This window comes from Leiobunum rupestre, chromosome 4 (assembly GCF_980474605.1).
Source record: "Leiobunum rupestre chromosome 4, qqLeiRupe1.1.hap1, whole genome shotgun sequence".
Classification (NCBI taxonomy): domain Eukaryota; kingdom Metazoa; phylum Arthropoda; class Arachnida; order Opiliones; family Sclerosomatidae; genus Leiobunum; species Leiobunum rupestre.
Genome location: NC_143387.1, coordinates 67,986,819 through 68,011,497, shown reverse-complemented (window position 1 = coordinate 68,011,497; position 24,679 = coordinate 67,986,819). Strand labels below are relative to the sequence as shown.

Sequence of the window (24,679 nt, the reverse complement as noted above, 5' to 3'; positions counted from 1 at the left end):
TAATCATTTTATTTATTATTTAATCATTTCAATTATGATTTAATCATTTTAATTATGATTTAATCATTTTAATTATGATTTAATAATTTTCATTGTCATTTAATCATTTCAATTATGATTTAATCTGATTTAATTATTTATCGATATCCTAATAATTATGATCATGACCCGCCTCTCAGATTTAAATCAAGACCATTTTTAATGTATTTCAATAGAATAATTAAAAAAAATTGAAATATAGGTTCCTTAACAATGTCAATTCAAAAAAATCTGAGGAAACTAAAATATTAAATGATAATTAAATTGAAGAGAGGTTTAAGAATGAGGTTTTAAATAAAAATAAATATAATACATTTGATTTACGTAATAATTTTTTTATTAAAATCTATAATTAAAACAGCAATATAACTAGTTTCGCGATCTGAAACTAGTCTTATTGTAGTTTTAATTATAGATTTTAATTAAAATTTTATTTCGTAATTAAAGTGGCTTTAATTTATTTTTATTTAATTAATATTTTGCTCAAATTTTAGATTACTTAACAGATAAAAGCAAATTATTCTTTAATTAGCTCTTTCAGTTTACATGCCGCGAGAATCAAATAAACTCCTGAATTTGCATCTGCTAAACAGGCTCTATGTAAACTGAAAGACTAATTATACTGGAAAAGAGCTATTTATGGTTCAAAATTAATAAATTAAAAAAATTAATTTAATTTATTGATTTCAAAAAAGTACCAGCCCTGTTACCTGGTAGATTCCTGATTCGTTATTTTACCATTTCACTGCCTAAATTCAACTATCAGGTAAAAACCGTAAACTATATTGTTATATAAATATATTAAAAATGATTTACTTTCACGACAATCCCTTTAAAATTCCCGTTGTGTTTTTTTCTTTACATCTTTGTGGAATTTCGCTGCCACAAAAAAAAAACTAAGAAAAAAATGCGGTATAAATTTAAAAAAAATAAAATAAATCAGAAAGTAGGTGGGGATACGGTTTCGGCAGAGGTGCATCTAGGGAGCAGGGTGCCGGGTCTTAGGGTGGGGTGGCATTGTTGTAAAACGGCGAAAAGGAGGGGAGGAGAACGACGCCCCGTCGCGGAAACGAAATTTTGGGGACCCGTCACCCCGGCTTTGAATGTTACAATAGCGCCTGCACCCCGAGAACCCTTGTCCGGCTAGTTGGTGAGAGGAAAGCGATTCAAGGGGTGTTCGGAGGGGTGAGTGTGACGATGAGGGTGGGATTACGCGCTAGGGGGGACCGAGGGGTTCGAAAACAAGGACGCTGAAATCTCGGAATGGCCCGGGGGTGACGCGTAACTCCTTGGGAGGGCTCCGTCTACCGGCCAAGAACGAAAAACAATGAAACTTAACGATTAAAAAATATTTGATTACCTGGCCCTCGGGTGACAGGCTACTTTTAATCGTTTCCAAAGAGTGTGTCTAATTTGCGGGATTGATTATCATAAACATATCAATGAAAATATTTCAGAAATGTTATAATTATCGATTGTTATCGTTAAATGTTGTTTATGAAATCTACCCTTATCAATCATTAGTTTTTCATAACGGATCTATCTCTTTAATAATTAGTCATTTTGATTGCAGCAACGTTATCGCAATCGTATTTCAACATTTATTTGCTACTTGATGGCGTTTAAGAAATGTTATAATTATGGATTATTATCATTTATGTGGTTTAAGAAATCTACACTTATCAATCATTTTTCATAATGGATTTATTTTAAATAATTTAGTCATTTTGATTATACGAACATTATAGCAACCTGTTTTATGGAACGCTGAACGTTTATATATTATAATTATTGATTGTTATAAAAATATTGCTTAACAAATCAACCCTTTTCCATACGCATACTTTTTTATAATAAATTTGTCATTTTGATTATGTGAACATTGCAACAACGTGTTTTATGTTGAAAACAAGGGATTTTAATGTTTTTAACAACGTTTATTTGCTTCTTAAGAAGTTTAGATTTTTTGGAGGAATTGGTATTAGATAATTTTACTAAACCGATTTATGGAAGAAAAAATACTATCGGCGGGTTACGTCATGAAAGGTTGAATTTTTAAATACGCGTTTCTAGAAGGAGCTACCAGCAATCCGAAAAGGTATGACAGTATGTTATTTATAAAACATTCTAAGAGATGTTTCTGTTTTGAATCTGCTAAAAAAATTAGTCGCTTTTCCTACTTTCTCAAAGCCCGTCATAGCAGATCTGACCAATTATGTTCGGGAATTTTTCCAGCCCAATGTCCGGAGGCTAGTGTGAAAACTAGTGAATTTCAAAACTGATGTGTTACTTTAAAGCCTAGTTTTTCAAGAGTTGACCTATAATATTGCTGAAAGCAGTAATTGATTTATATAATATATAATTTACATAATATAAAATTTATAATTTCTATAATATAAAATTTATAATTTCTATAATATATAATTTATAATTTCTATAATATATAATTTATAATATCTATAATATATAATTTATAATTGCTATAATATATAATTTATAATTTCTATAATATATAATTTATAATTTCTATAATATATAATTTATAATTTCTATAATATTTAATTTATAATTTATAATTTCTATAATATATAATTTATAATTTATAAGTTCTATAATATATAATTTATTAGTTCTATAATATATAATTTAGATTTATAATTTATAATTTCTATAATATATAATTTATAATTTCTATAATATATAATTTATAATTTCTATAATTTATAATTTATAATATATAATTTCTAAAATATATAATTTATAATTTCTATAATATATAATTTATAATTTCTATAATATAAAATTTATAATTTATAATTTCTATAATATATAATTTATTATTTATAATTTATAATTTCTATAATATATAATTTATTATTTATAATTTATAATTTCTATAATATATAATTTATTATTTATAATTTATAATTTCTATAATATATAATTTATTATTTATAATTTATAATTTCTATAATATATAATTTATTATTTATAATTTATTATTTATAATTTATTATTTCTATAATATATAATGTATAATTTCTATAATTTATAATTTCTATAATATATAATTTATTATTTATAATTTATAATTTATAATTTCTATAATATATAATTTATTATTTATTATTTATAATTTCTATAATATATAATTTATAATTTATATAATATATAATTTATAATTTATATAATATATAATTTATAATTTATAATTTCTATAATATATAATTTATAATTTCTATAATATATAATTTATAATTTCTATAATATATAATTTATAATTGCTATAATATATAATTTATAATTTCTATAATATATAATTTATAATTTCTATAATATATAATTTATAATTTCTATAATATATAATTTATAATTGCTATAATATATAATTTATAATTTATAATTTCTATAATATATAATTTATAATTTCTATAATATATAATTTATAATTTCTATAATATATAATTTATAATTGCTATAATATATAATTTATAATTTATAATTTCTATAATATATAATTTATAATTTCTATAATATATAATTTATAATTGCTATAATATATAATATATAATTTATAATTTATAATTTCTATAATATATAATTTATAGTTTATAGTTTATAAAATATATAATTTATAGTTACTAAAATATATAATTTATAATTTATAGTTTATAGTTTATAAAATATATAATTTATAAATTATAGTTACTAAAATTTATAATTTATAGTTTATAAAATATATAATTAATAATTTATAGTTTATAAAATATATAATTTATAATTTATAGTTTATAAAATATATAATTAATAATTTATAGTTTATAAAATATATAATTTATAATTTATAGTTTATAAAATATATAATTAATAATTTAGAGTTTATAAAATATATAATTTATAATTTATAGTTTATAAAATATATAATTAATAATTTATAGTTTATAAAATATATAATTTATAATTTATAGTTTATAAAATATATAATTTATAATTTATAGTTTATAAAATATATAATTAATAATTTATATATTATACAATAAATTTTGTATGCACTATTTAAATAAAATAAAGCATTTTTCATTTGCCAGTAGTTATATTGATACAGTTTGAACTTCCAAAATCTTTCGCTTCGCTATCCGAAAGGACTAAATACGGTAATAGATGTGGTATGATGGAAGATAACACTTGACCTTTACGCAATTTCGATTCTACCCAATTTGCAGTCGAAATGGGCCTCGTAATGGACCAAAATTACCTAATTGTAGGTATAATAAAGTAGCCAATTAACCCCGATATAATATATTTTCTGATAAATAGGCGCCAGTCGACTAAACTAATAAACTCAACTCTTTCGCCATAACTCAGTTAGAAGCTCGAACTACTTACATAAGTAACTTACTAGGAATAGTATGACACTTTGGCAATTTTTTCTACGTCCTTTTCCCCCAAAAATTGAAATAGCGCCATCCGGTGGCGACTTTATGAACTACACTTCGACGAAATTGGGACAATTCCGCTCCCTTTTTTACCATTTTAGACCAAGGCTTAGCGAATAGAATATTAAAATAAATGGAAACTAACCCTCATGGGTGCCCGTAAGGGGGGGGGATAAAATACCCCCTCCTTTTATGAGCTATAAATGACTAGGTATGAACACGTTCTATGGGCGCTCCTGCTAACCCTTATTCCAACAAAATAATGATAAATTATTGAAAAACAGGATAGAATTAATTATTAAAAACACTCTTCATTTTCGGAGATATTTCTTGTTTCTTTTTATTTTGCAAATCGAAATGATCCTACATTTTCCACGAACTATCGGATTGGATTTGAATTTGGCTTACCATTAAGGAACGCAAATTCCACAAAGCCTAATTAATTTCAGGACCATGTATTTGCTAAATCGTCTACTAATTGGTCGGTATCGAAGGCTCGGACTAAAAGAGGCGTACTTACCATCACCACTTTACTTAGGATAAACGGCAACTTATCCAATTTTTTTCGGCGCGAATGTTGGTTCGTGGTCCGCTGATATGGCGTTTATTGAATTTGGCATCGGAGGACAGATGATCACGAGGCGAAGAACTTGCTAGTTATTTGCCATCAAGTTATGTCTCTCGTCTCTTAGTGAGTTTCGGCTCGTTAGACGTATCTCTTTCCCAACTCCCCCTCGGTTCCTGGCTCGTTGCGACAAACCCTCTCCACCGAAATAGAGAATGAAGACTCTGTGTTAATAATGCGCGCGCTTTTTTTAGGGTCACGAGTTCGCGATCCCATTTTTTTTCTTTCGCTTTTACCCGCAACTTTTTGGCTCTCCGATTTCAACGCGCATTTTTTTTTTGGTGTGTATCTGGAGGGGGGTTCGTTCCTAAAGGCATCGTTGCGGTAAACGATCTTCAGTTTGGCGAATCGTTTTCCGATTTGTCATTTATCTCCCTTTCCCCGCCGACGTTCGCCTTCTTACACTAAAGAGTATTTGTTTCGCCGTGTTGTATACGCTATAAGCCATCATTATATACAAGGTTTTTTTACGTATAAACTTTATACCACGCGGAGGAGAAGAGATTGATTGAGGTGATAAAAATAGTGTGTGTATGTTCTGTTGGAGTCCCCGGGAAACTTTATTAGGGTCGGGTGGGCCACTATTCGGACCAGCCCCCTTATTAGTAAACTTCCTTTTAACTGAGATTTTATTTGTAAGACTAGGGGATATTTGAAATGTGTCCTTATTTCGTGGAAAACTCGATAGCTCGGTCAAATGATATAAGCAAATAAGCTATTTTTACGAAATAACAGCGAAAAGTTTATAACCTACTAGGATTTGGTTGAATTTACGATTCAATTATTGAGCCGATAGATAATGCATCGTATAGATCGATTCATTTTTAATAGGGTGGTATCGGGTCATCTTGTCTTGTCTAATACTGTCAAAGGCAGGAAGGTGGTATTACTCTATAAAGGAAGTGGTTAAATATGGTAATCAGTTGATGAGAAAAGATAGTACACTTTGATAATACGCAAACATTGTAGAACATTTTTATTTCATTAAATCATATATGTTGTACAAATCAAAATATTTTAAAGGTACTATCTACACATAAATGATTCATTTAAGTTTCTAAAATATTATGTTACAGAATGACACCAAAACCTATACAGCAAACAACTATATAACACCTTATGAACTGCTAAAATGTAAACTACCCGCTCGGAAAGTTTTCCGGAAAATTACCGTAACCTTTTTCCGGAAAATTTTCCGTATTCCTCCGAAAAAAAGATAAAAAGGTTTGCATTTCATGAATAGCCTAATATTGTTCGCAAATTTAAATTTCGCGGCATTTTTGGCTCATTTTGTCGAATTCAAAAGTAAAAATAAACCTTAATTTAGACTAGTCTAGAATACAAACCCTTAAAAAGTACTTTATGTTTCAATTTTTCCAGAAAAAATTAACTCTAATTTAACTTTTTTTGAATAAATTTAACGATAGTTATATCGTTGGAACAAAACTCAACGAAAATTCAAGTCTTCTAGTAGGTCTCGCTCGACTAATTAATAGTTCACGTTCATTTCCTTGTTTTTTGTTTCTGAGCTTTTTTATAACGACGCGTATGTTTGTTTGGACAAAATTTTGTTAGGCAAAAAAACCAGCATTTTTGAAGCAGAACTCCGTAAAATTTAATTAAATTTATTTGTACAAAAAATCTTATTCGAATACCCGCGTGTGGTATCACGAATTCTTACAAAATACCAAAATTCCGTTTGTTTAAAACTGGTATTTAAATATATCTAAAAGTATATTTTTTTCTACCTCCCTAACATTTGTAGCGCAAAGGTTATCTTAATGTCGTATAGGTTTCGGGGCTTAAAACGGGCTTTAAGTTTCTGTTAAAAAAACATCGTAGTCTGCCTGAGAAATAATAGGTGGTGTCGTTGTTATGTCACATCTATCATAAGATGTTTTTAAGAAACGATGAAATATTGTCCGCCATACTCTCTCTATTCTTGGCGCTAACTTTTTAGGCGCTGTTATTTTTTGTTGGCGAAGCCCAAAATCCTGAGAGGTCATTTTCGAGACGGCTTAACTCGGCGAGTTATAGCGGATGTAACCGTTCCAGCCGTAGAAGAGGAACCTCCGCGAGCTATCGGGGGAACGAAAAGAAGGTCCCTGCCAGAAAACTAAACTTTTTAAACCTTATACCCTACGCTTGAAAATGCCCTAATCCAAGGATATATAGGAAGGAAAAAATTCGCGACCTTTGACCCATCGCTTTAGGACTACGTACAAAGAGAGAAAAAAAGAAAAAGTTAAAAGCATTGTGTCTCGAGTTTGACCCCCTTTTTATAGGAAGTAAGTGACGAAGGAACACCGCGCGCCATCTATACTTAAGTCCCTTCGCTTTTAAAAAATTCGGAAGACTCTTAAAAAGGCCAAGCCACGAGGGGGGAGATAGGTAATGCCGGGGTTTGCCGTTGGATGGCGCCGATTTAGCCGAACTCTCTTTATCCGCTGCCTCTTTTAAAACTGCGGATGACAAGTTAAGCGTGTAAAATGTCGAAGCTTTTAAGGAATTATCAATTTTGAGATTTCGCCGAGCTGATGATCCCGCTTTCTCTAGAGGTCGCTTTTAAAGAACAACTGGCCACCACCAGGGGGCAGGTTGACATCCGCCAATGACGTGTCTAAAAGAGGTGGCGACCCATTAAGTGTCTCCTTTATTAAAGATTTTAAGCGCGAACCCCTCTAAACTTTATTCAAACTTTATTCAATTTCTTTGGCACGATATAAAAAATAAACCTGTACGAACAAAATTAACAGTTTTCCCTTCACGTTTGTCAGTTATTGCTTAAATTCCCCCACTTTATTATTAAAAAACCCTCTACCTATTTCGATAGGTACGATAGAAGGAAGTTATCGAAATTAATACTCGGTGTGTCAATCAAAGATTTCAAAGTTTTTAATTTTAATTTAGTTTGATAGACATTTTTTCTTTTCCTAGAAAGGGTTTGATGGAAATCGACGCTTAATTTGGAACACTCCTGATTCGAGTTTTTTTTTCTAAATTTCTCGATCGTAGTTTAAAATAACCCCGAGTGTTCCATCGATGGGGTTGGTTAAGCCTTGGCCTTTCAGTAGATAATTCGGGGAATTTCAAAAATGAGCGTCGACGGAGCTAGACTGTCGCCAGTTGTGTTAAAAAAGGAGCGTTAGATGTCAAAGCCAATAAAAAAAGACTAGAGCAACTAGCTGCCGCTAGATACGCGGTATATACTGTTCGTGGCGGCTTTGTTTATGTCTCCGGGACAATTCTGTCTCTCTGCTGGAAATTTCCTCCGTCCTTCAATTCTACTCGTTTCAAACGCGACTCCTCCTTTTCGTTCAGCCTGCATGTTTATTCCGTACAATCATTCGATATTTTTTTCCCCACTCGATTATTCGATACTTTTTAACGGCATTCTCTTTGAAAGCTATTGCATTTTTCGAGGTCGTTCTTGTGGAAATTCGAGTTGGTCCAACAAGTTGGTTCTGAGTGGCAGCCTTGTAGGCTACGGTCTACTTGAAATTTTAAACAAGGTCCGAAATCTTACGAAAGTGGGCCCTAAATCCTACAAAATGAGACCCTAAGTCCTACGAAAGGAGGCTCTAAATCCCTCGAAAGGGGCCCTAAATCCTAGAAAATGGGGCTTTAAACTCAATGAAAGGGGCCCTTTAATTCTAAGAAAGGGCCCCATAAATCCTACTAAATGGGCCCTAAATCCTAGAAAATTGGGTTTTAAATTCTACGAAAGGGGCCTCTAAATCCTACCAAATGGGGCCTTAAATCCTAGAAAATGGGGTTTTAAATCCTACGACCTAAAATATATAAAACATTAACCAAAATGACGCGAACCAATGGAATTAGGACATATCCTGTTTGAATATAATTCGGTATGGATCAAATACGTTTGATAAAATTTGAATTAATTTGAATTTTATACAAAGTCAAATATGGATCTGCACAATTTTTAATACAATTTCAGCCTTGATCCGCATTTTTCGTGAGGGCTTAGGGGTAACTAATTATTTGTTTTAAGTTCTATTGAAATTTATTTCAGAGAGCGTAGAAATTTAAATTTGGAAGATGGAAGTTTTAGAAAATTAAAAGGGATCCACAATCCTCCTAAGGGGCACAAAGCTGGCCAGCCTGACCAAAAAACAAGCGGCGCCAACTGTTGGTTCCCTGGCCGCCAACTGTTATAAAGTAGATGAAGTGGTTCGACAAATAATCATTTAATTTTTGTTCCAACGAACTCTAATTCACTAATCCTTAAATCAAGTTTAAATAATAAATAATCAGTTAGGCTAATACCCAAGGCACCCAACACATGCTAAATTTGATTAGTTGGTTCGTTAAACTATCATCCAATTTTTATTGGAACCAACTCAAGGGGACTTTCAGATTATACAAATTCCAAAAATCCAATTAATTTATTCACCTAGCATAGTACAACTAGTTTGCTTAAAAACCAAGTACCGTCTGAACGACACTACAGTTTTAAGCATTGTAAAACGTGCAAAGAATGTACAGTTTATGCATATAAGCTAAGATTAAGGGACAGATATTAAAATAGTTATGGAATTTTTCATCCTCAGACTTTACAAAACAACAATATTCTTAGAAAAGGTTCATACTGATTTAACTATCTGAATGGGAATTAGCATGGCTACCAGGTACCTAAAATACCTTAAAGTCCCTATTCTTTTCAAGGTCCATATTCTACCCTAAAATCGAGATTTGGCCCCTAAAGTACTCTATTTTCATGAAATCCAGGGATTCCAACATAATCTTAAAATTATGTTATTACTATGTTATGTTATTAATACATCTGGTCCTCAAGGACTGTTTACAAAATAGTCGAGGATTAACAATAAAATAGTTCGAAACCTAGTACACAAGGTGGTGCCACAAATTTTGAAACATTATTTAATCATAGGACAGACTTTTGGAATTAAGTTCAACTAAGGAACTTTTTGTTTTACATTGATCCTTATTTGGTTCCTATTTTGAAAAATTTGGTCCTTATTATACCCTATTTTATCGCGAAAAGTCAATTTTTTCCGTATTTTTATCCAGATTTTGGTTAGAAACCTATTATGTTAAAAGCGGATAAATTTTGTCCAAAAGGGTTGGAAATCCGGAAACTACCCGTGTAATATTTTACAACGTTTTTTTTTCTAGGCGTTACTGCTAAGCGCTGTAAAAATAATCTATAAAGAAACCAGTGTTTTCTATGTTTCCCTGTCCGTTTAATTTATCAAACCCGAAGATCGTAATGAATTGAGACATTAACCATTGAATTTTGACACGGCTTCGGGGGAACCCGTTCGATATTTGAAGGAAGATAAGCAAAACAGATAAGTATATAGAACCGCTACGGGGAGCGGCCTTCCCACCCCTGTCAGGACCCCCATTACTGTCACATTTCCCGCTTCGACCCCGCGTGACTCAAAAAATTCTGTGGGAGGGGCATCTAACGTAATTTCTCCCCTCAACATTGTTGTCTCGATTCCAAACTTAAAATTGACGATTTAAAATGCTTATTTGAAACACTTCCGTTAATTTGATAATGTACGTTACGTCTTTAGTTATGGAAACATATCGATTTTGTTTCAAATTGTGCCAAATTTATTTAAATCTATATCCTATTTTATGATCTTAAACGTATCAAAAAATTCCAACACGCAAAAATATAAATTATCAACTTAAAATCATAAATAAATTCAAACTAAAGGAAAAGGTTATAAATTATCAACTAAAAAGCATTAAAGTTCCAAATATGAAAAAGTTATAAATTATCAACTTAAATGCATAAAAAACTCCAAAAAAGGCCAAATATATAAATTATCAGTTAAAACGCGCAAAAAGAAAAAAGTCCAAAATATTAAATCTGTGGATTTCAACAAAACCAAAATTTCCCAAAGCGAAGAGGACTGTCCCCCCGAAGTGGACCCCCAGATTCGAGTTGCCTGACCCCCTCCAACGTTCCCTACGCCCCTGCTATTGGAGAGAACCAAAATGACTCTCTACTCCGAATTTTGTAAACGTCGTTATCAAAGCGAACTCGCCCATAAATGTTATTTTTCTCTTTATTCTCGTTATTTTTTTATTCGTTCGGACGTCAAGGCAGACTCGAGCGCGCTGGTACGAGTTGGGGGTTTTGCTTTTTGACGGGGGCCCATAGGGCGTACTCTCGAGGCTTCAATTAACCCGAAATTGACGTCCGCTCGTCTTCTTTAAACTCCGCCGCGCGCACGCTGACAAGCTCTTCGTTTCTCGCTCTCTTCACGCTGTTTATCTCCGTCTAGTTCGACGCTGCACTCGAGAGCGTTTGTAATTGTGACGCCGACACCATTGCTGGCCTGAAAATCCCGTCGCCTTTCCTTTGTTATTGCGGAAGATCTGGCCCGGGACCATTCGGGGTTACCCTATACACCGAGAACCTATTTACGCTACAGAGAGAGTACACGTACTATTCGGTTGCCACAAGGGAAAAATTACTAGGACGTCTCAAAACCCGGAGCCGGCATTCTCGACAAAGACTTGAGCGGAGCGTGGGCGCTACGATAATCGTGAATTACGGAGTTGTCGAAGAGTTGTATAACTTTAGTATTAATGTCGTATTTATGTTAATTGAACATTAATACCAAAAGAAAACTAAACGAATTTTATTAAGCTACAAACAGTTTATTAGTACAAATAGTCCACTCTTTATTTTTTGCTTAAATTATATCGTGAACGGCAGTGCCTTGTCCCCCCCCCCCCTCGCGGTGAAGGTCTCCCTCTCTTCCGGACATTACCGCGAATTTCCATCTCTCTTCTCCGTCTCGTTCAGAGTCCCTTTATCTTCTCCCCCAAGTGCGACACACACACATACCCACGCACACGCACACACACACACACACACACACGCACACGCACGCACACACACACACACACACACACACAGACAACTTTCCCATTGAAGTCACCACAGTGAGAACTCCACTCACTCGCTTCGCTCGTTCGCTCCGCTCAAATATAGTGATTCGAAAACCATAACGTGTTTTGAAGTATTTCTTCTTGGCGCAATTGACCGTTTTCAAAATCCAATATAGGCGGGAAATGTAATTTATGATTTACCAACTATTTTCCTATTTATCATCAAGAATGTATTAATTCCTCGGCCTATTCTTCCCCAGCATGAGAGGGGGGAGGAAAATCGTCACCAGCGTGTTCTTCAATGACGTCAGAAGAACAAATGAGATTATGATCTAATTTGGTTGACGTGAAAGGGGCGCGGAGCAACGTTAAAAAATTGTCTCAACAGATTCATCCTTCCTAACACCTAAGAGCAACAAACAAAAGGAGAACGCGGCTAGCCTTTAAACACGCTAACGCAGTGTTGTGTACAAATTTCATTGGACGAGCTTTTTCGCTGAACGTTTTACGAAGACAATTCCCGAATTTTTCCCTTCCGACCGCAGCAGGCGCTAAAGGGTCGTACCAATGAAAAATGTACATATAACTCAACTGATAATAAACTCCTATTTTAATTATGACTGGTAAAGAAAAATGTTCGTTGCCCTTATTGTTTTTATACCCACTTAAAACCCCCACTAGTCAATGACTACTAAAATAATTTAAGATAGGAGGCTCGCTAGTCAGGCTGACTACTAAATAAAATCCTTATGTCCAACCCTGGTGGGGTGCTGCGTTTGTTGCTCCTAGCTAACACAAAACACGGATTTATTAGTATATTCTTCGCACGCGTGATTTGCGCGCGCTCGTAGACTTGTAAAAGTTAGAGGCTGTGACGTAAGAGGCAAGATATTCAATTTTTTAGTTTTGATTCATTTTATTTTATTGTCATCTATTACATTAATCAAATCGTGAAATTTAGCTTTAATTAAAATTAAGTCGTACGATACTAGATGGCTCTTTACAATTGGAAAAATGAAGCTGGCTATAGAGGTCGAGGACGGTTAATCATTATCCATGTTTAAATTGATATTTTTCGGGAAAAAAATGTAAATAAAGATATTTACCGGTTAATATTTCGGAAAATGATTAAAAAACATGTATTATTCGTAAATTTTGAGTTTTTATTGAAAAAATCGTCGTTTTTCCGATTAATTTTACAAATTTATAAAAAAATTAATCGGATAATACAGAAATATAAATTACTTGATCAAAACGTTTTTTGAGAGCTTTATCTATTGAATAAAAGTTAACCATCCCCGACCTCTAACTGGCTAAATAAACTCGTACGTTCTCAGTATTCTAAATCCGTTCTTAGCAATACCTAATTCCTTTCTATCTTAGCTCCTCTTTTGTTATAAACAGCAAATGACTTTTCTCTCTGTGGCTCCGTTCGAAATGGTCCGACGCCGAGCGAAGAATTTCAACATTTCCTTCTCTCTCCTTGTTGTTCAAGTGCCATTTAAAAGCTATCCAACCCCTCCCCCGATCTCGCTTTGAGCCGAAGATTCTCGTCGAGAGTGTTAGAAATCTCTCTTTATGGGTCCTTATTTCTGCACTCACGCGGGGGGTTTGATCTCTCATCGCTTCTTCACAAAAGTTACGAGTTACGAGTATACTTATTAAATTTCATTGTGTTGCCGTTTCGGAGAAAGCGCCCGTTATATTTCGAAACCGGCGTCTAAATTGCTCTATTTCCACCAGGGGGCGGGGATGGCTAATACGTATGTCCTAATTTTATGACGTTGAGAACTTCAAATTGTGACCGGGTTTTGATCGAATAACTTCTTTTTCTCGAATTTATTTTCTTGTTGTCGCTTTGAATTGCTACGGTCAGTAGCGTAGCCAGGGCATAGGGGTCACAGGGGCAAAACGACGTGCTCGATGCTAAAAAGGCATCGTTATTAATGACGTCATGTTGAACTTGTGTGTTAAATCTGCTGACAAGGAGAGTAAACGAGGTGTTTATTGGCGATTTTGTTTAAAGTCGGGTGTAATGTAGACCTATATAAGTTATGAAATTTCTCAAATGGAGACAATGCACTACCCATTCGATTTTCCATGGAAACTGAAAATGTTTTTTGACCACTTAAATATAAATTATTTTTCCTTATTTTACCCAAAAAGTGTTACAATTTTTCCCCAAAAATGTTCCAATTTACCCAAACTTGAAGAAATTTACCCAAATGAGGTCCAAATAACCCATTTCGTGATTTTCAAATTTTTGAAAAATCCCATACTTTTTTAAATGGAGATTTTCTGTTTTAAGTGGTGAAAACATTTTCGGTTGCCAGGTCAAATCGAATGGGTAGTGCAACGTCTTCTTTTGAGAAATTTCATATCTGATATAGGTCTACATTACGCCCGATTTTGAACAAAATCCGCAATAAACACCTCCTTGTGAGTGAAAGGAGTTGTTAGCTCGCGTGGCATGAAGGGCTTGCTACACTCCTACGCAGTATAACCCGGTCATCTAAAGTCATTAAAAGTCTCTAGATGACTAGGGACTAAGGTGGTGCCTTGGGTATTAGCCTATTATTATAATTATTATTATAGTCTTTTACTTATAGTTCTTAAAGGGGGTAGAAAGTAAATCAGAAAAGTGTCTACGCGTTACGACTTGTTTCTAAAGTAGATAGAGCGAATCCCGTCTACTTCCGTTACACCTGATGGTGGAAATGATAAATTAGGTTATTCACAATTAATATGGATTTTTATATTCCCTTTAAAGACTTAAGCAAAGTTCACACTATACAATTAATTGGGCCACTTAATTGAAACCAACTAATTGTAAACAAGAAAATTGAATAGTGTGAACAGAAAAATTGTAACCATTGTTCCAACTTTTTCTGTTCACAATGTACAATTTTCTTGCTTACAATTAGTTGGTTTCAATTAAGTGGCCCAATTAATTGTATAGTGTGAACTGGGCTTTAGTTTGGTGACGATTGAGTTTAATTGCTTTCACTGTTACCAAGAACATGTTTATGATTACCGAGAACGTACGAGTCTATACTTTCAGGTGTGCTACCTCATTCTTTCGCGCCATCTATTATTGGTTGTAAGAATGTTTTCTTACGTTCCGAGATCATTATAATTAGTTACGGAAAGGTTCAATTTAACTATCAATTAAGTTCTTACAACTTTCATTAAAGCTGAATTTAACGATTTAATTAATTCAAAACAGTGTTGAATGACCAAACAGTTGGTAAATTATCAATTAATGTGTCAAGGACAAATATTTTAAAACAGGTCCTTGATGGATGTCGTTACGGTTACAATTTGTAATCCAATTTTCACTCTGTCCCCGTTAGAAGTATTTCTTGGGCAGTAAACGATTCGACTCGTACGTTCTCAGTAGCCTAAATCCGTTCTTGATATTACGCACGTTCGATAGCTATGAGTGCCATCTCTCGGGCAAAATTATACGCTCTTTCTCTCTGCCTATTTTTAAAAATAAATCTTGCTTTTACGATGTTTTTTTCGTATTGTGTACGTGTTTTGCGTATCCTTCGCGTGAAACACTATTTATTATTCGATTGGGAATAAAAAGGCTATTTCCATCCGAGGGTTTTATTGGATTTATATTTTTCTCTAGATAATAAGTATTTGCCAACGATATTTTTTGAAAAGTATTTCCAATGGAAAATATACCGCTGTAAACATTCGATTTTTTTGGCAAATAAATTGTGGTCATCAGATTTCCTTTTTCGAAGATACTAGTAGATTCAATATCTATTTTGTATGTGGTTTTTGTTCTGATGCTATAACTTACGCTAGATTTATCCAAAAAGGTTTAAATTTTGGCAATAAAACAGTTGATGTTCACCTTTCTTTCTTGTTAATGTTTTGGTGTTATCCGTAACGTTTTTGTTTTTGATAGGCACCTCTAAAATATTTTTTTTGTAGAAAATAAGGGTCAGAGAAACAGGGGAAAAGATAGGGCTATTGTAAAAGGTCAGGAAAAATCCGCTAAATTTAAAATTATCTTAAATATTTTATCAAGATAATTTTACTATAGTTCTGTTATACATTCTATGGGTATTAGTTAGTCTGATTATTTTCAAATCATATAGTTTCAACGTTAAAACATAACCTAAAGATTAACCTTTTTACTAAGACTAAAGTTAATTCAGTAACTTCTGATAAATCATATATCTAAAAATTGCCTAATTTTTTTACTGTAAAAGGTCATTAAAAATATTGTGGCATCCTTATATTAATATGCCTTCGTAAAAAATAATATTTTAAAAATGTATTAATTTCCTTAGTTGTTTATCTAAGATTAAAGTGTAGCAACGTTTTTCCTCAGCTGTGAAAAGTCCACCATTAAAATTGTATCGATTGTATCATAGGTTCTGCTAAGTCCTAGCGTTTCGATATTCATGCCCTGGCTTCTTCGCGGTTTCAAATATTTATTACAAAATAAGCCCGTTTTGAAATTTTTAAACCCATTTTCTTATCCACCTTCATCCCAAGTTCTCCTTACATTCTTCATTTTTTTCTACTAAAAATATCGGTTTCTTGTCCCTCATTACTAATTCCAACAACGTTTTCTTTTTGGAACTCTATGGGATATAAAATACGGTACTAACCTGCCTCCTCGCCAAAGGTAGCTAGAGTGAGTGGAAGAAATTTATAAAACGAAAAGAAAACGTGTGTGGGTCTGTGTGTAGTTTTTTCATTTTATTTCAGTGGTATGATATTTTTTTACTCGTTCAGGTAATAAAGTATCCGACAAGTTTGATTATTATGGTCAAAGAGAAGCCGCCCACTTTATGGAGAAAAAGTACAAGAGAGGGACGATATTAGAATTACGGAGATGGAAAATGGGCGGTTTTCAACATTTGAAAAGACGGACGGACGTGATGAAATCGTTGTATTTATGGTTACTCCGTCTCGTGGGCGGTTTTCGGGGGTGGTTCGGGGTCATCGGTTAAGGTATATTTCACACGTTTATCTTTGACAAGAGTGAGACTTTATTTAACACTTTTATCGCGGTAAATTTCCAGTTTGACAGTAACTGTGGGGTTAGCTCGCGTTTCCAACGACCAACTATAACTTGTTTTTAACGTAACTAGCACCAACCACCCCTAGCGCCTGTTAAATCTACTAGCAGAAATGTTAAATCCATCATAGACATGGAAGTTCATACTAACTACTGTCATTTTTTAAATCAAGAAGCAATTTTAATAGTCAAGAGTAGTGCTTCCAATGGCCAATTGGTCAGGAAATTGAGGTTATAATTTTCCCATATCTAAAGAAAATCGATTAGTCAGATCAGGTTTATTTTTAAAGCTGGTTTCACACTCGACGTAAAATATGCCGGAAAGACGATAATAAACGCCGAGCTGAAAATTGATTGCCACTCGATATACCGCTAACGTTCAACTTTACGCTGCTAATTTTCCGTCGAGTGTGAAACCAGCTTAATGTTACTCTCTCAAAGCAATTTGGTCTCAAATTCTATCTGATTCAGATTCAATATCCCAAATAATCGACCTGAACTGATCTGGTATAATTAATATCATCAGATTTAGTTTGCTGAACAGATATATAATCTTGAAGAAGGAAATCGAAATAAACTCATTAAAATTTGTGGAGTATGTAACATAGGTAACTGTGAAGTATCCATTGTGACCAATATCAACTGATCTGATAATATATCTAAACATAATTGAAGATAATCTGCTATCTGATCTGATAATATATCTAAACATAAATGAAGATAATCTTATATCTGATCTGATAATATATCTGAACATAAATGAAGATAATCTGATATCTGATCTGATAATATATCTAAACTTAATTGAAGATAATCTGATATCTGATCTGATAATATATCTGAACATAAATGAAGATAATCTTATATCTTATCTGATAATGTATCTGAACATAAATGAAGATAATATGATATCTGATCTGATAATATATTTGAACATAAATGAAGATAATATGATATCTGATCTGATACTATATCTGAACATAAATTAAGATAATCTTATATCTGATCTGATAATATATCTGAACATAATTGAAGATAATATCATATCTAATCTGATAATATATCTGAACATAAATGTGGATAATCTGATCTTTCGAAATATTTTTTTCAGATCAGGTAACGCAACCGTTACCGGAGAATCGGTTGGACGCACTAGGGATAGAGATATTTTATTAGCCTCACAAATACATTTCAAAATGAGATCCAATTTCGCAAGTTTCTTGAATAATTGAAAAACGCAAACTTAGTTTCGCAACCACAATGAGAGTTTACGTGTTTTTGCGTAAATTAAGGTTGTTCAAGATAATTTAAATCAAATAAATCGATGATTTCGGTTTTACGAAATAAAATCAAATAAATCGATGATTTCGGTTTTACGAAATAAAATCAAATAAATCGATGATTTCGGTTTTACGAAATAAAATCAAATAAATCGATGATTTTGATTTTACTAAATAAAATCAAATAAATCGATGATTTTGATTTAACTAATTAAAATCCAATAAATTGATGATTTCAGTTTTACTAAATAAAATCAAATAAATCGATGATTTCGGTTTTACTAATTAAAATCCAATAAATTGATGATTTCAGTTTTACTAAATAAAATCAAATAATCGATGATTTCGGTTTTACTAAATAAAATCAAATAAATCGATGATTTCGGTAATAAAATAAATCGATGATTTCGGTTTTACGAAATAAAATAAAATAAATCGATGTGTATATTTTTATTAAAATAATAGAAATGAAGCATCCCTGGTTTACCTTAAGAATATAATCCTTTTTCGAAAACATTCCTGGTGGTGCTCTTCTGCTTTTCAAGCCTATATTTGAAACGCTTCTTTCTCACGATCGGCGGCTGAATGTATATTCTATGGCGCAGCCGGAGCATTCCTTTTTTGTTTACTTTTCTTTACTCGATCCCATTATGGTGCGTCAAGGATGCCTTTGCACGTGTACAAACCCTCTCGTTATTGGCGGCAAAAAAAACACGTGGAAGAAAACGGTTCTTCTCCAAGATATGTTGCCAAAGGCAAAAACCACCTGCGTTTTTACGCTTTCGACATAAAAAAGAGTAGGCACTTTTTCTCTTTCTTATATGGACCGATGGGATGGCGCACCTGTCGGGACGCGCTATTTGATTTGTTTTCAGGAATTTTTAATTCGCAGGTCAAATTTTATACTTGGCTTTTAAATTTGTATCAATTTTGCTTTAATATTTTTTATTAGTACCGATGTTTGGCACAGTTTCATCCTTCACTTTTTAACAGGGTTGCCACGTGTCAGGGGAAACGGGAAAATAAAAAAACGGGGAATTTTATAAAAGGTGTAAAATGTCAGGAAATTTGAAAATTGATCTATAACGTAGGGGAATTAATAAAAAGATATAAAACGTATGGGAATTAGTAAAAAGATATAAAACGTATGGGAATTAGTAAAATGAACTATAACGTAGGGAAATTAGTAAAATGAGCTATAGCGTAGGGAAATTAGTAAAATGAGCTATAGCGTAGGGGAATTAGTAAAATGATCTATAACGCAGGGGGTTTAGTAAAAAAATCTAAAAAAATCAAAATTTAAAAATAGGTCTAAAATTTCGCGAATTTTGAAAATAGGTCTAAAACATCAGGAAATTTGAAAATAGGCCTATATAGTAGGGGAATAAGTAAATAGATTTAAAAAGTATATTATTTTAGTAACAGATCTTAAATTTCGGGGAATTGGGAAATGGGTTTTAAATTTGGAGGAATTAAAAAAAATTGACTAAAAAGTCTAGCAATTTGAAAATACGTTTTAAAGGTCTTGGAATTTTGAAATATGATTTAAAAGTCTAGAAATTTCAAAATACGTTTTAAAAGTCTAAGAATATGAAAATACGTTTTAAATGTCTAGGAATTTGAAAATTCGTTTTAAAAGTCTAGCAATTTCAAAATACATTTTAAAGTTCTATAAATTTGAAAATACGTTTCGAAAGTCTAGAAATTTAAAAAACGATCTGAACTTAAAAATCTCCAACATTGTCTGAGAATAAGTCAATTTCTAGAATTGTCCAGGTAAAACCTGGGAGAATCCAGGAATCTGAATCTGAAATAAACGTAAGCAAATAAATGAAATTCTTTTCTTTCGAGATTGACAGACATGGTCGGTGTCGCCATATAGCTCGTCTCACCTGTACTTCCCCCGCGATTCGGTTTATGAGCATACTTCTCATTAGATTAATTCTATCCATTTAATTTTACGGCTATTCGGGGGAAAACTTAGGTAGGTATTATTATTTTAGTTCGGGATTTAGCTTAAGTCTGCAAGTCGTGCCATCTAGTTTTATGGGCATTCATAAAACGGCTATTCACTAACCTTAATAACTTGGAACTTTTTTCTTTAGCTTTTGTTCCTTTTTCCTCGCGTTTTTTATATTGTGTGTCCCTGGAACGTTCGTACCTTCAGTTCACGTTCCATCGGGCGTTCAGCCGTTCAGAGTGGACGCGCACTTTGAACCTTTTCTCTAATACTAGCGTGGATTAATAGTTAATACTCTTCCCTGGAGGCTAGAGAAAAAGGCGAAAATACATTTTACGAGGCGTCGTAAAATATATATCTATATATATTTCGTGTTGTGTCCATTGAAACGACCGTGGCGCCACCTTTTTGAACGACCGCTCATAAAAGCGCCACCTTTTGTCCGGAGTCGCGAGTCAAGCCTTTGGCGCGTGTGTCTAGGCCTATCGCTATCACTTAAGGCTCGCGTGTTTAGAAGTCGTAGCTCACTTTACGCCAATTTATACACATTTTTTGTTTCTCGAGACCACCGACTGTATTTCCCGAAGGCTTTAGCCCTTTCAAATTTGTAATCCTTTTTGAATATTAGAAATATTTCATTGGAAAAGGTGCGGTTTTTGACCTTGAATGCGTTTGACGTGGTGCAATTAAGCAACTTCCGGCATTTAGAGATCACGAAATTCATGATATTGACTTTAAATTATGTAAAAATATTATCAAATTCAAATTATTAGACCTTCAAGTTTGACGACGTTTTAGACCTATTTTCAAATTCCCCGGAATTTTACATCTAATTTTCAAATTCCCCGGGATTTTAGATCTAATTTTCAAATGCCTCGACCTTTAGGAGTAATTTTCAATAGCCTCGACTTTTAAGACTAAATTTCAAATTCCTCGACTTTTAAGAATATTTTTCATATTCCTCGACTTTTAAGAATATTTTTCATATTCCTCGACTTTTAAGAATATTTTTCATATTCCTCGACTTTTAAGAATATTTTTCATATTCCTTGACTTTTAAGAATATTTTTCATATTCCTCGACTTTTAAGAATATTTTTCATATTCCTCGACTTTTAAGAATATTTTTCATATTCCTCGACTTTTAAGAATATTTTTCATATTCCTCGACTATTAAGACTAATTTTAAAATTCCACGAAGTTTTAGACCTTTTTTCAAATTCCCCCTATTTTATTATATAATTTTTTAATTCCTCGACCTTGTGATTTATTTTCAAATTTTCCGACTTTTAAAGTTGAATAAAGTAAAGTTTTAGTCAGGTGGGCCCCAAACCGTTATTCTCACCTCCAACCGGAAAATCAGATCAAATATTTGATATGGGCAAAAGCGGCACCATTCTATAGCCTATTTTTAATTTTACGGTCGGGGCCATAAATTGATTTTAAGAAGCCTCGAAAGTACCTCTTCAACTTGATTTGTCTGAAATATGGCCCACTTTTGAGAATCACTACACATCTGAAAAATCATGGCTCCTCCACTAATTCCATGCCTCAATTACGTCGTTATTGCTATGAGAAACTTGGATGATGGAACCTTGAATTTGAAAATAAGGGTCCCAGGATATACGATCTCCGGTACTGCTCAAATATTCGATTCTTCTTTTTAAATTATTACTAGGATAGCCCCTCACTTTTAAAAACACGTCCCCAGGTCCCTCAGTGCTTTCGGGCCCCGGTAATTATCATTCTAGCGTTGGGGCTATAAACGACTGCCCCGTGTAAAACAGCTACGGGCTCCATAATTACTGTGAATACTCTATTTTAGCTTGTTTTTATAGTAGTATTTTACACAGGCCCCCAAGAAACACGGGCCCTGGTAATTATCCCTTTATCGTCGAGCTTATAAATGACTATTCTAGTGGGGTCGAGCCCTAGTAAAACAGTTACGGACCCCATAATAATAATTACAATTCTATCAGGTTTCTCTTAGTTGTATCTTACTTTAAAAACACGGACCCCAGGTAACACGGCCCCTAAAAATTACCACCTTAATCATTGGGCCTATAAATGAATACTCTAGTGGGTCAGGGCCCCAGTAAAGCAGTTCCGGGCCTCTTAGATCCGTTACTACTAAGAGAAACCAGGTAAAATGTTGCCTCACTTTTAATACACGACCCACCCCCCTACCATATCTACACGGGTAATGCCTCCCTCTATCGCCGGGCCTATAAACCGCCCACGACCTCACCCTAACTGGATGGATGGAACAACAACGCCATCTATCGTTGTGTGGAAGCGGTAAATTCTCGGCTCGTTTCCGCGATGACAGATGTGCGTAAAAAAATACCATTATTTCAAACATTTCACTCTCTTCTGCCCTTAAGTATAGACCCTCATATCCCCCACCAACTCTCTCTCTCTCTCTCTCTCTCTCTCCCTTCTAGCGGTTAAATAAGCAACCACGAGAGCCACTTTATAACGGAGAGACGTACTTCCAGTACCAGAGCGGGCTGGGCCTCTTCTAACGAGCTTTGCCAAGAAATTTGGCAGCAAAGTATGACTTTCCAACAAAAATTACCTCCCATACCTTCTACCAGAGCTGCAATTTATTTTTTATTTGGCGCTTTGCGGGCTTATAAGCGTTCTCCGTACGCAAACGTCGTGGCTGCAACGCATACATAACCGCGTTTTTTATAACACTTGAAAAGTCGTAAATTTCTCCCCGCGACCATTTTTTTCATAACTACTATCATTATTGTTCCTAGCGAGAAATCTAAATAATTCATAATTCTAGCTTAATCCTTAGAAAACTTTCTACAGAGTAACGCAATCTTACAAAATTTGAAATTGCGGTACGTTTTTTACGACTTTGTTATTGTCCACCTTGAAGTTATTACTTTCAAAGTACTTTTTATGGGTTTGCTATAGGTGAAGTCGGCTAGGCTAATGAGGGCGCCATATTGATGTATGGATACCGAATATAAACTAACAACATTTATAGCCCAGAATTTTTTCATTTCTTTTTTGTGATGGTCCTTTGAAATTTCAATAACTCCTAAATTAAATAAACATAAACCCCTGTATAAGTACTCAGTTACGAGCTCGTGCGGTCGGTTAAAATGCGACCAAAAAGGCTATCTTCCATTGGCACGACTGCGACTTTCCAACTCATTTGATTTGTACAATCTTTAATAATATTCAGAAGCGGGTAAATGTGTATTTACCGACCGCAAACCATGGAGTTCGACGACTCTGACATTCCAACTCGCCACTTAACCGACCGTGAGCATCGTACCCGACCCAAAAAGGTTAGATTTCAATGCTTAAAATATGTACAACGGGTAAAACTCCGCCTAACGATGTAAATTGCGTGAAAATGAGTACTTATTTCTAAAAATAATATTTAACTTATGTTGATAGATTCAGTAAATCAATACATGACGTATTTTGTAACTATAACGGCCAGTTTCGAAGGTACATGTAACAGATAATAACAGTAGTTACTTATCACTGTGGATACTTCGGTCCAAAAAAAATATTATATACTTCTGATATAGGTATTTTTTCCCTACGCGTTTCAAAGTCCAATTCTGATGTACCTCCCGCTAACACCAGATTTAAGTTGATATAAATATTAATAGAATTGCCATTTTGGTTCTTTTCCCGCTCATCTAATATAACAGCGTCATATCTTCCGGTCCCTTTCGTTTATTGTAGTTGGAAGAACGAAATTTTAGAGATGACATCTCTGCGGTCTTCCGTTTTTTTGTTTTGCTGGAAATAATCAGATTTGAAAGTCTCAAAATGATATTATTTTCGGTGGGGCTTATTTTTTGGCGGTATACGTCAAGCTGGTCAGAATTCTTGCCTTTTCTTTGCCTTGAGACAGCCCTAAGGAGTTTTTACCAGAAATATAAATTTGTGCAATACAAGAATATTTGAAGAGCCAGGCTGCTCAAATACATATATTTATCATACATAGCCAAATTTCCTATTTATATTTGTTGGGTTGCTTTTTTCTTCTCTACAACGTTCGCAACGTTACGAAAGTTTCTCTGAAATTTGTTTTATTTCTTTGGCAGAGATTTGGAAGGCAATAACATCACCGTCGTACGCAGAGAGGATTTGGAGGGAATGAAGAACGTACGAATCTTGTAAGTGTTGATTTTTCCATCATCATATTAATAAGAAAATTAGAAACCGGATAATTTGAACGTTTCCTAATCTAAATATTTGGTTGGCGATAATATTTGGTCGAATAACTGTAATATTGACTCAGTATTCGAGGTCGCGTTATATGGAATATATTGGATTTCCTTAGATTAGCGTTTTTGAAAATACTTATCAATAAGGTATTTTTCGTTCCCAAGATCTAATTAAAACCCAAAGTCTATAA

General features: G+C 33.3%; 1 protein-coding gene across 4 annotated transcripts in view; it reads left to right on the top strand.

Moving 5' to 3' along the window:
- Window positions 1–24,679, top strand: part of sli (slit guidance ligand) — a 214,907-nt gene that overhangs the window by 5,552 nt on the left and 184,676 nt on the right. For all 4 annotated transcript variants that reach the window (XM_090173981.1, XM_090173980.1, XM_090173982.1 and 1 more), the window contains exon 2: window positions 24,366–24,437. In XM_090173981.1, coding sequence (XP_090030107.1) covers window positions 24,366–24,437 — 72 coding nt within the window. The remainder of the gene's footprint in view (window positions 1–24,365; window positions 24,438–24,679) is intronic.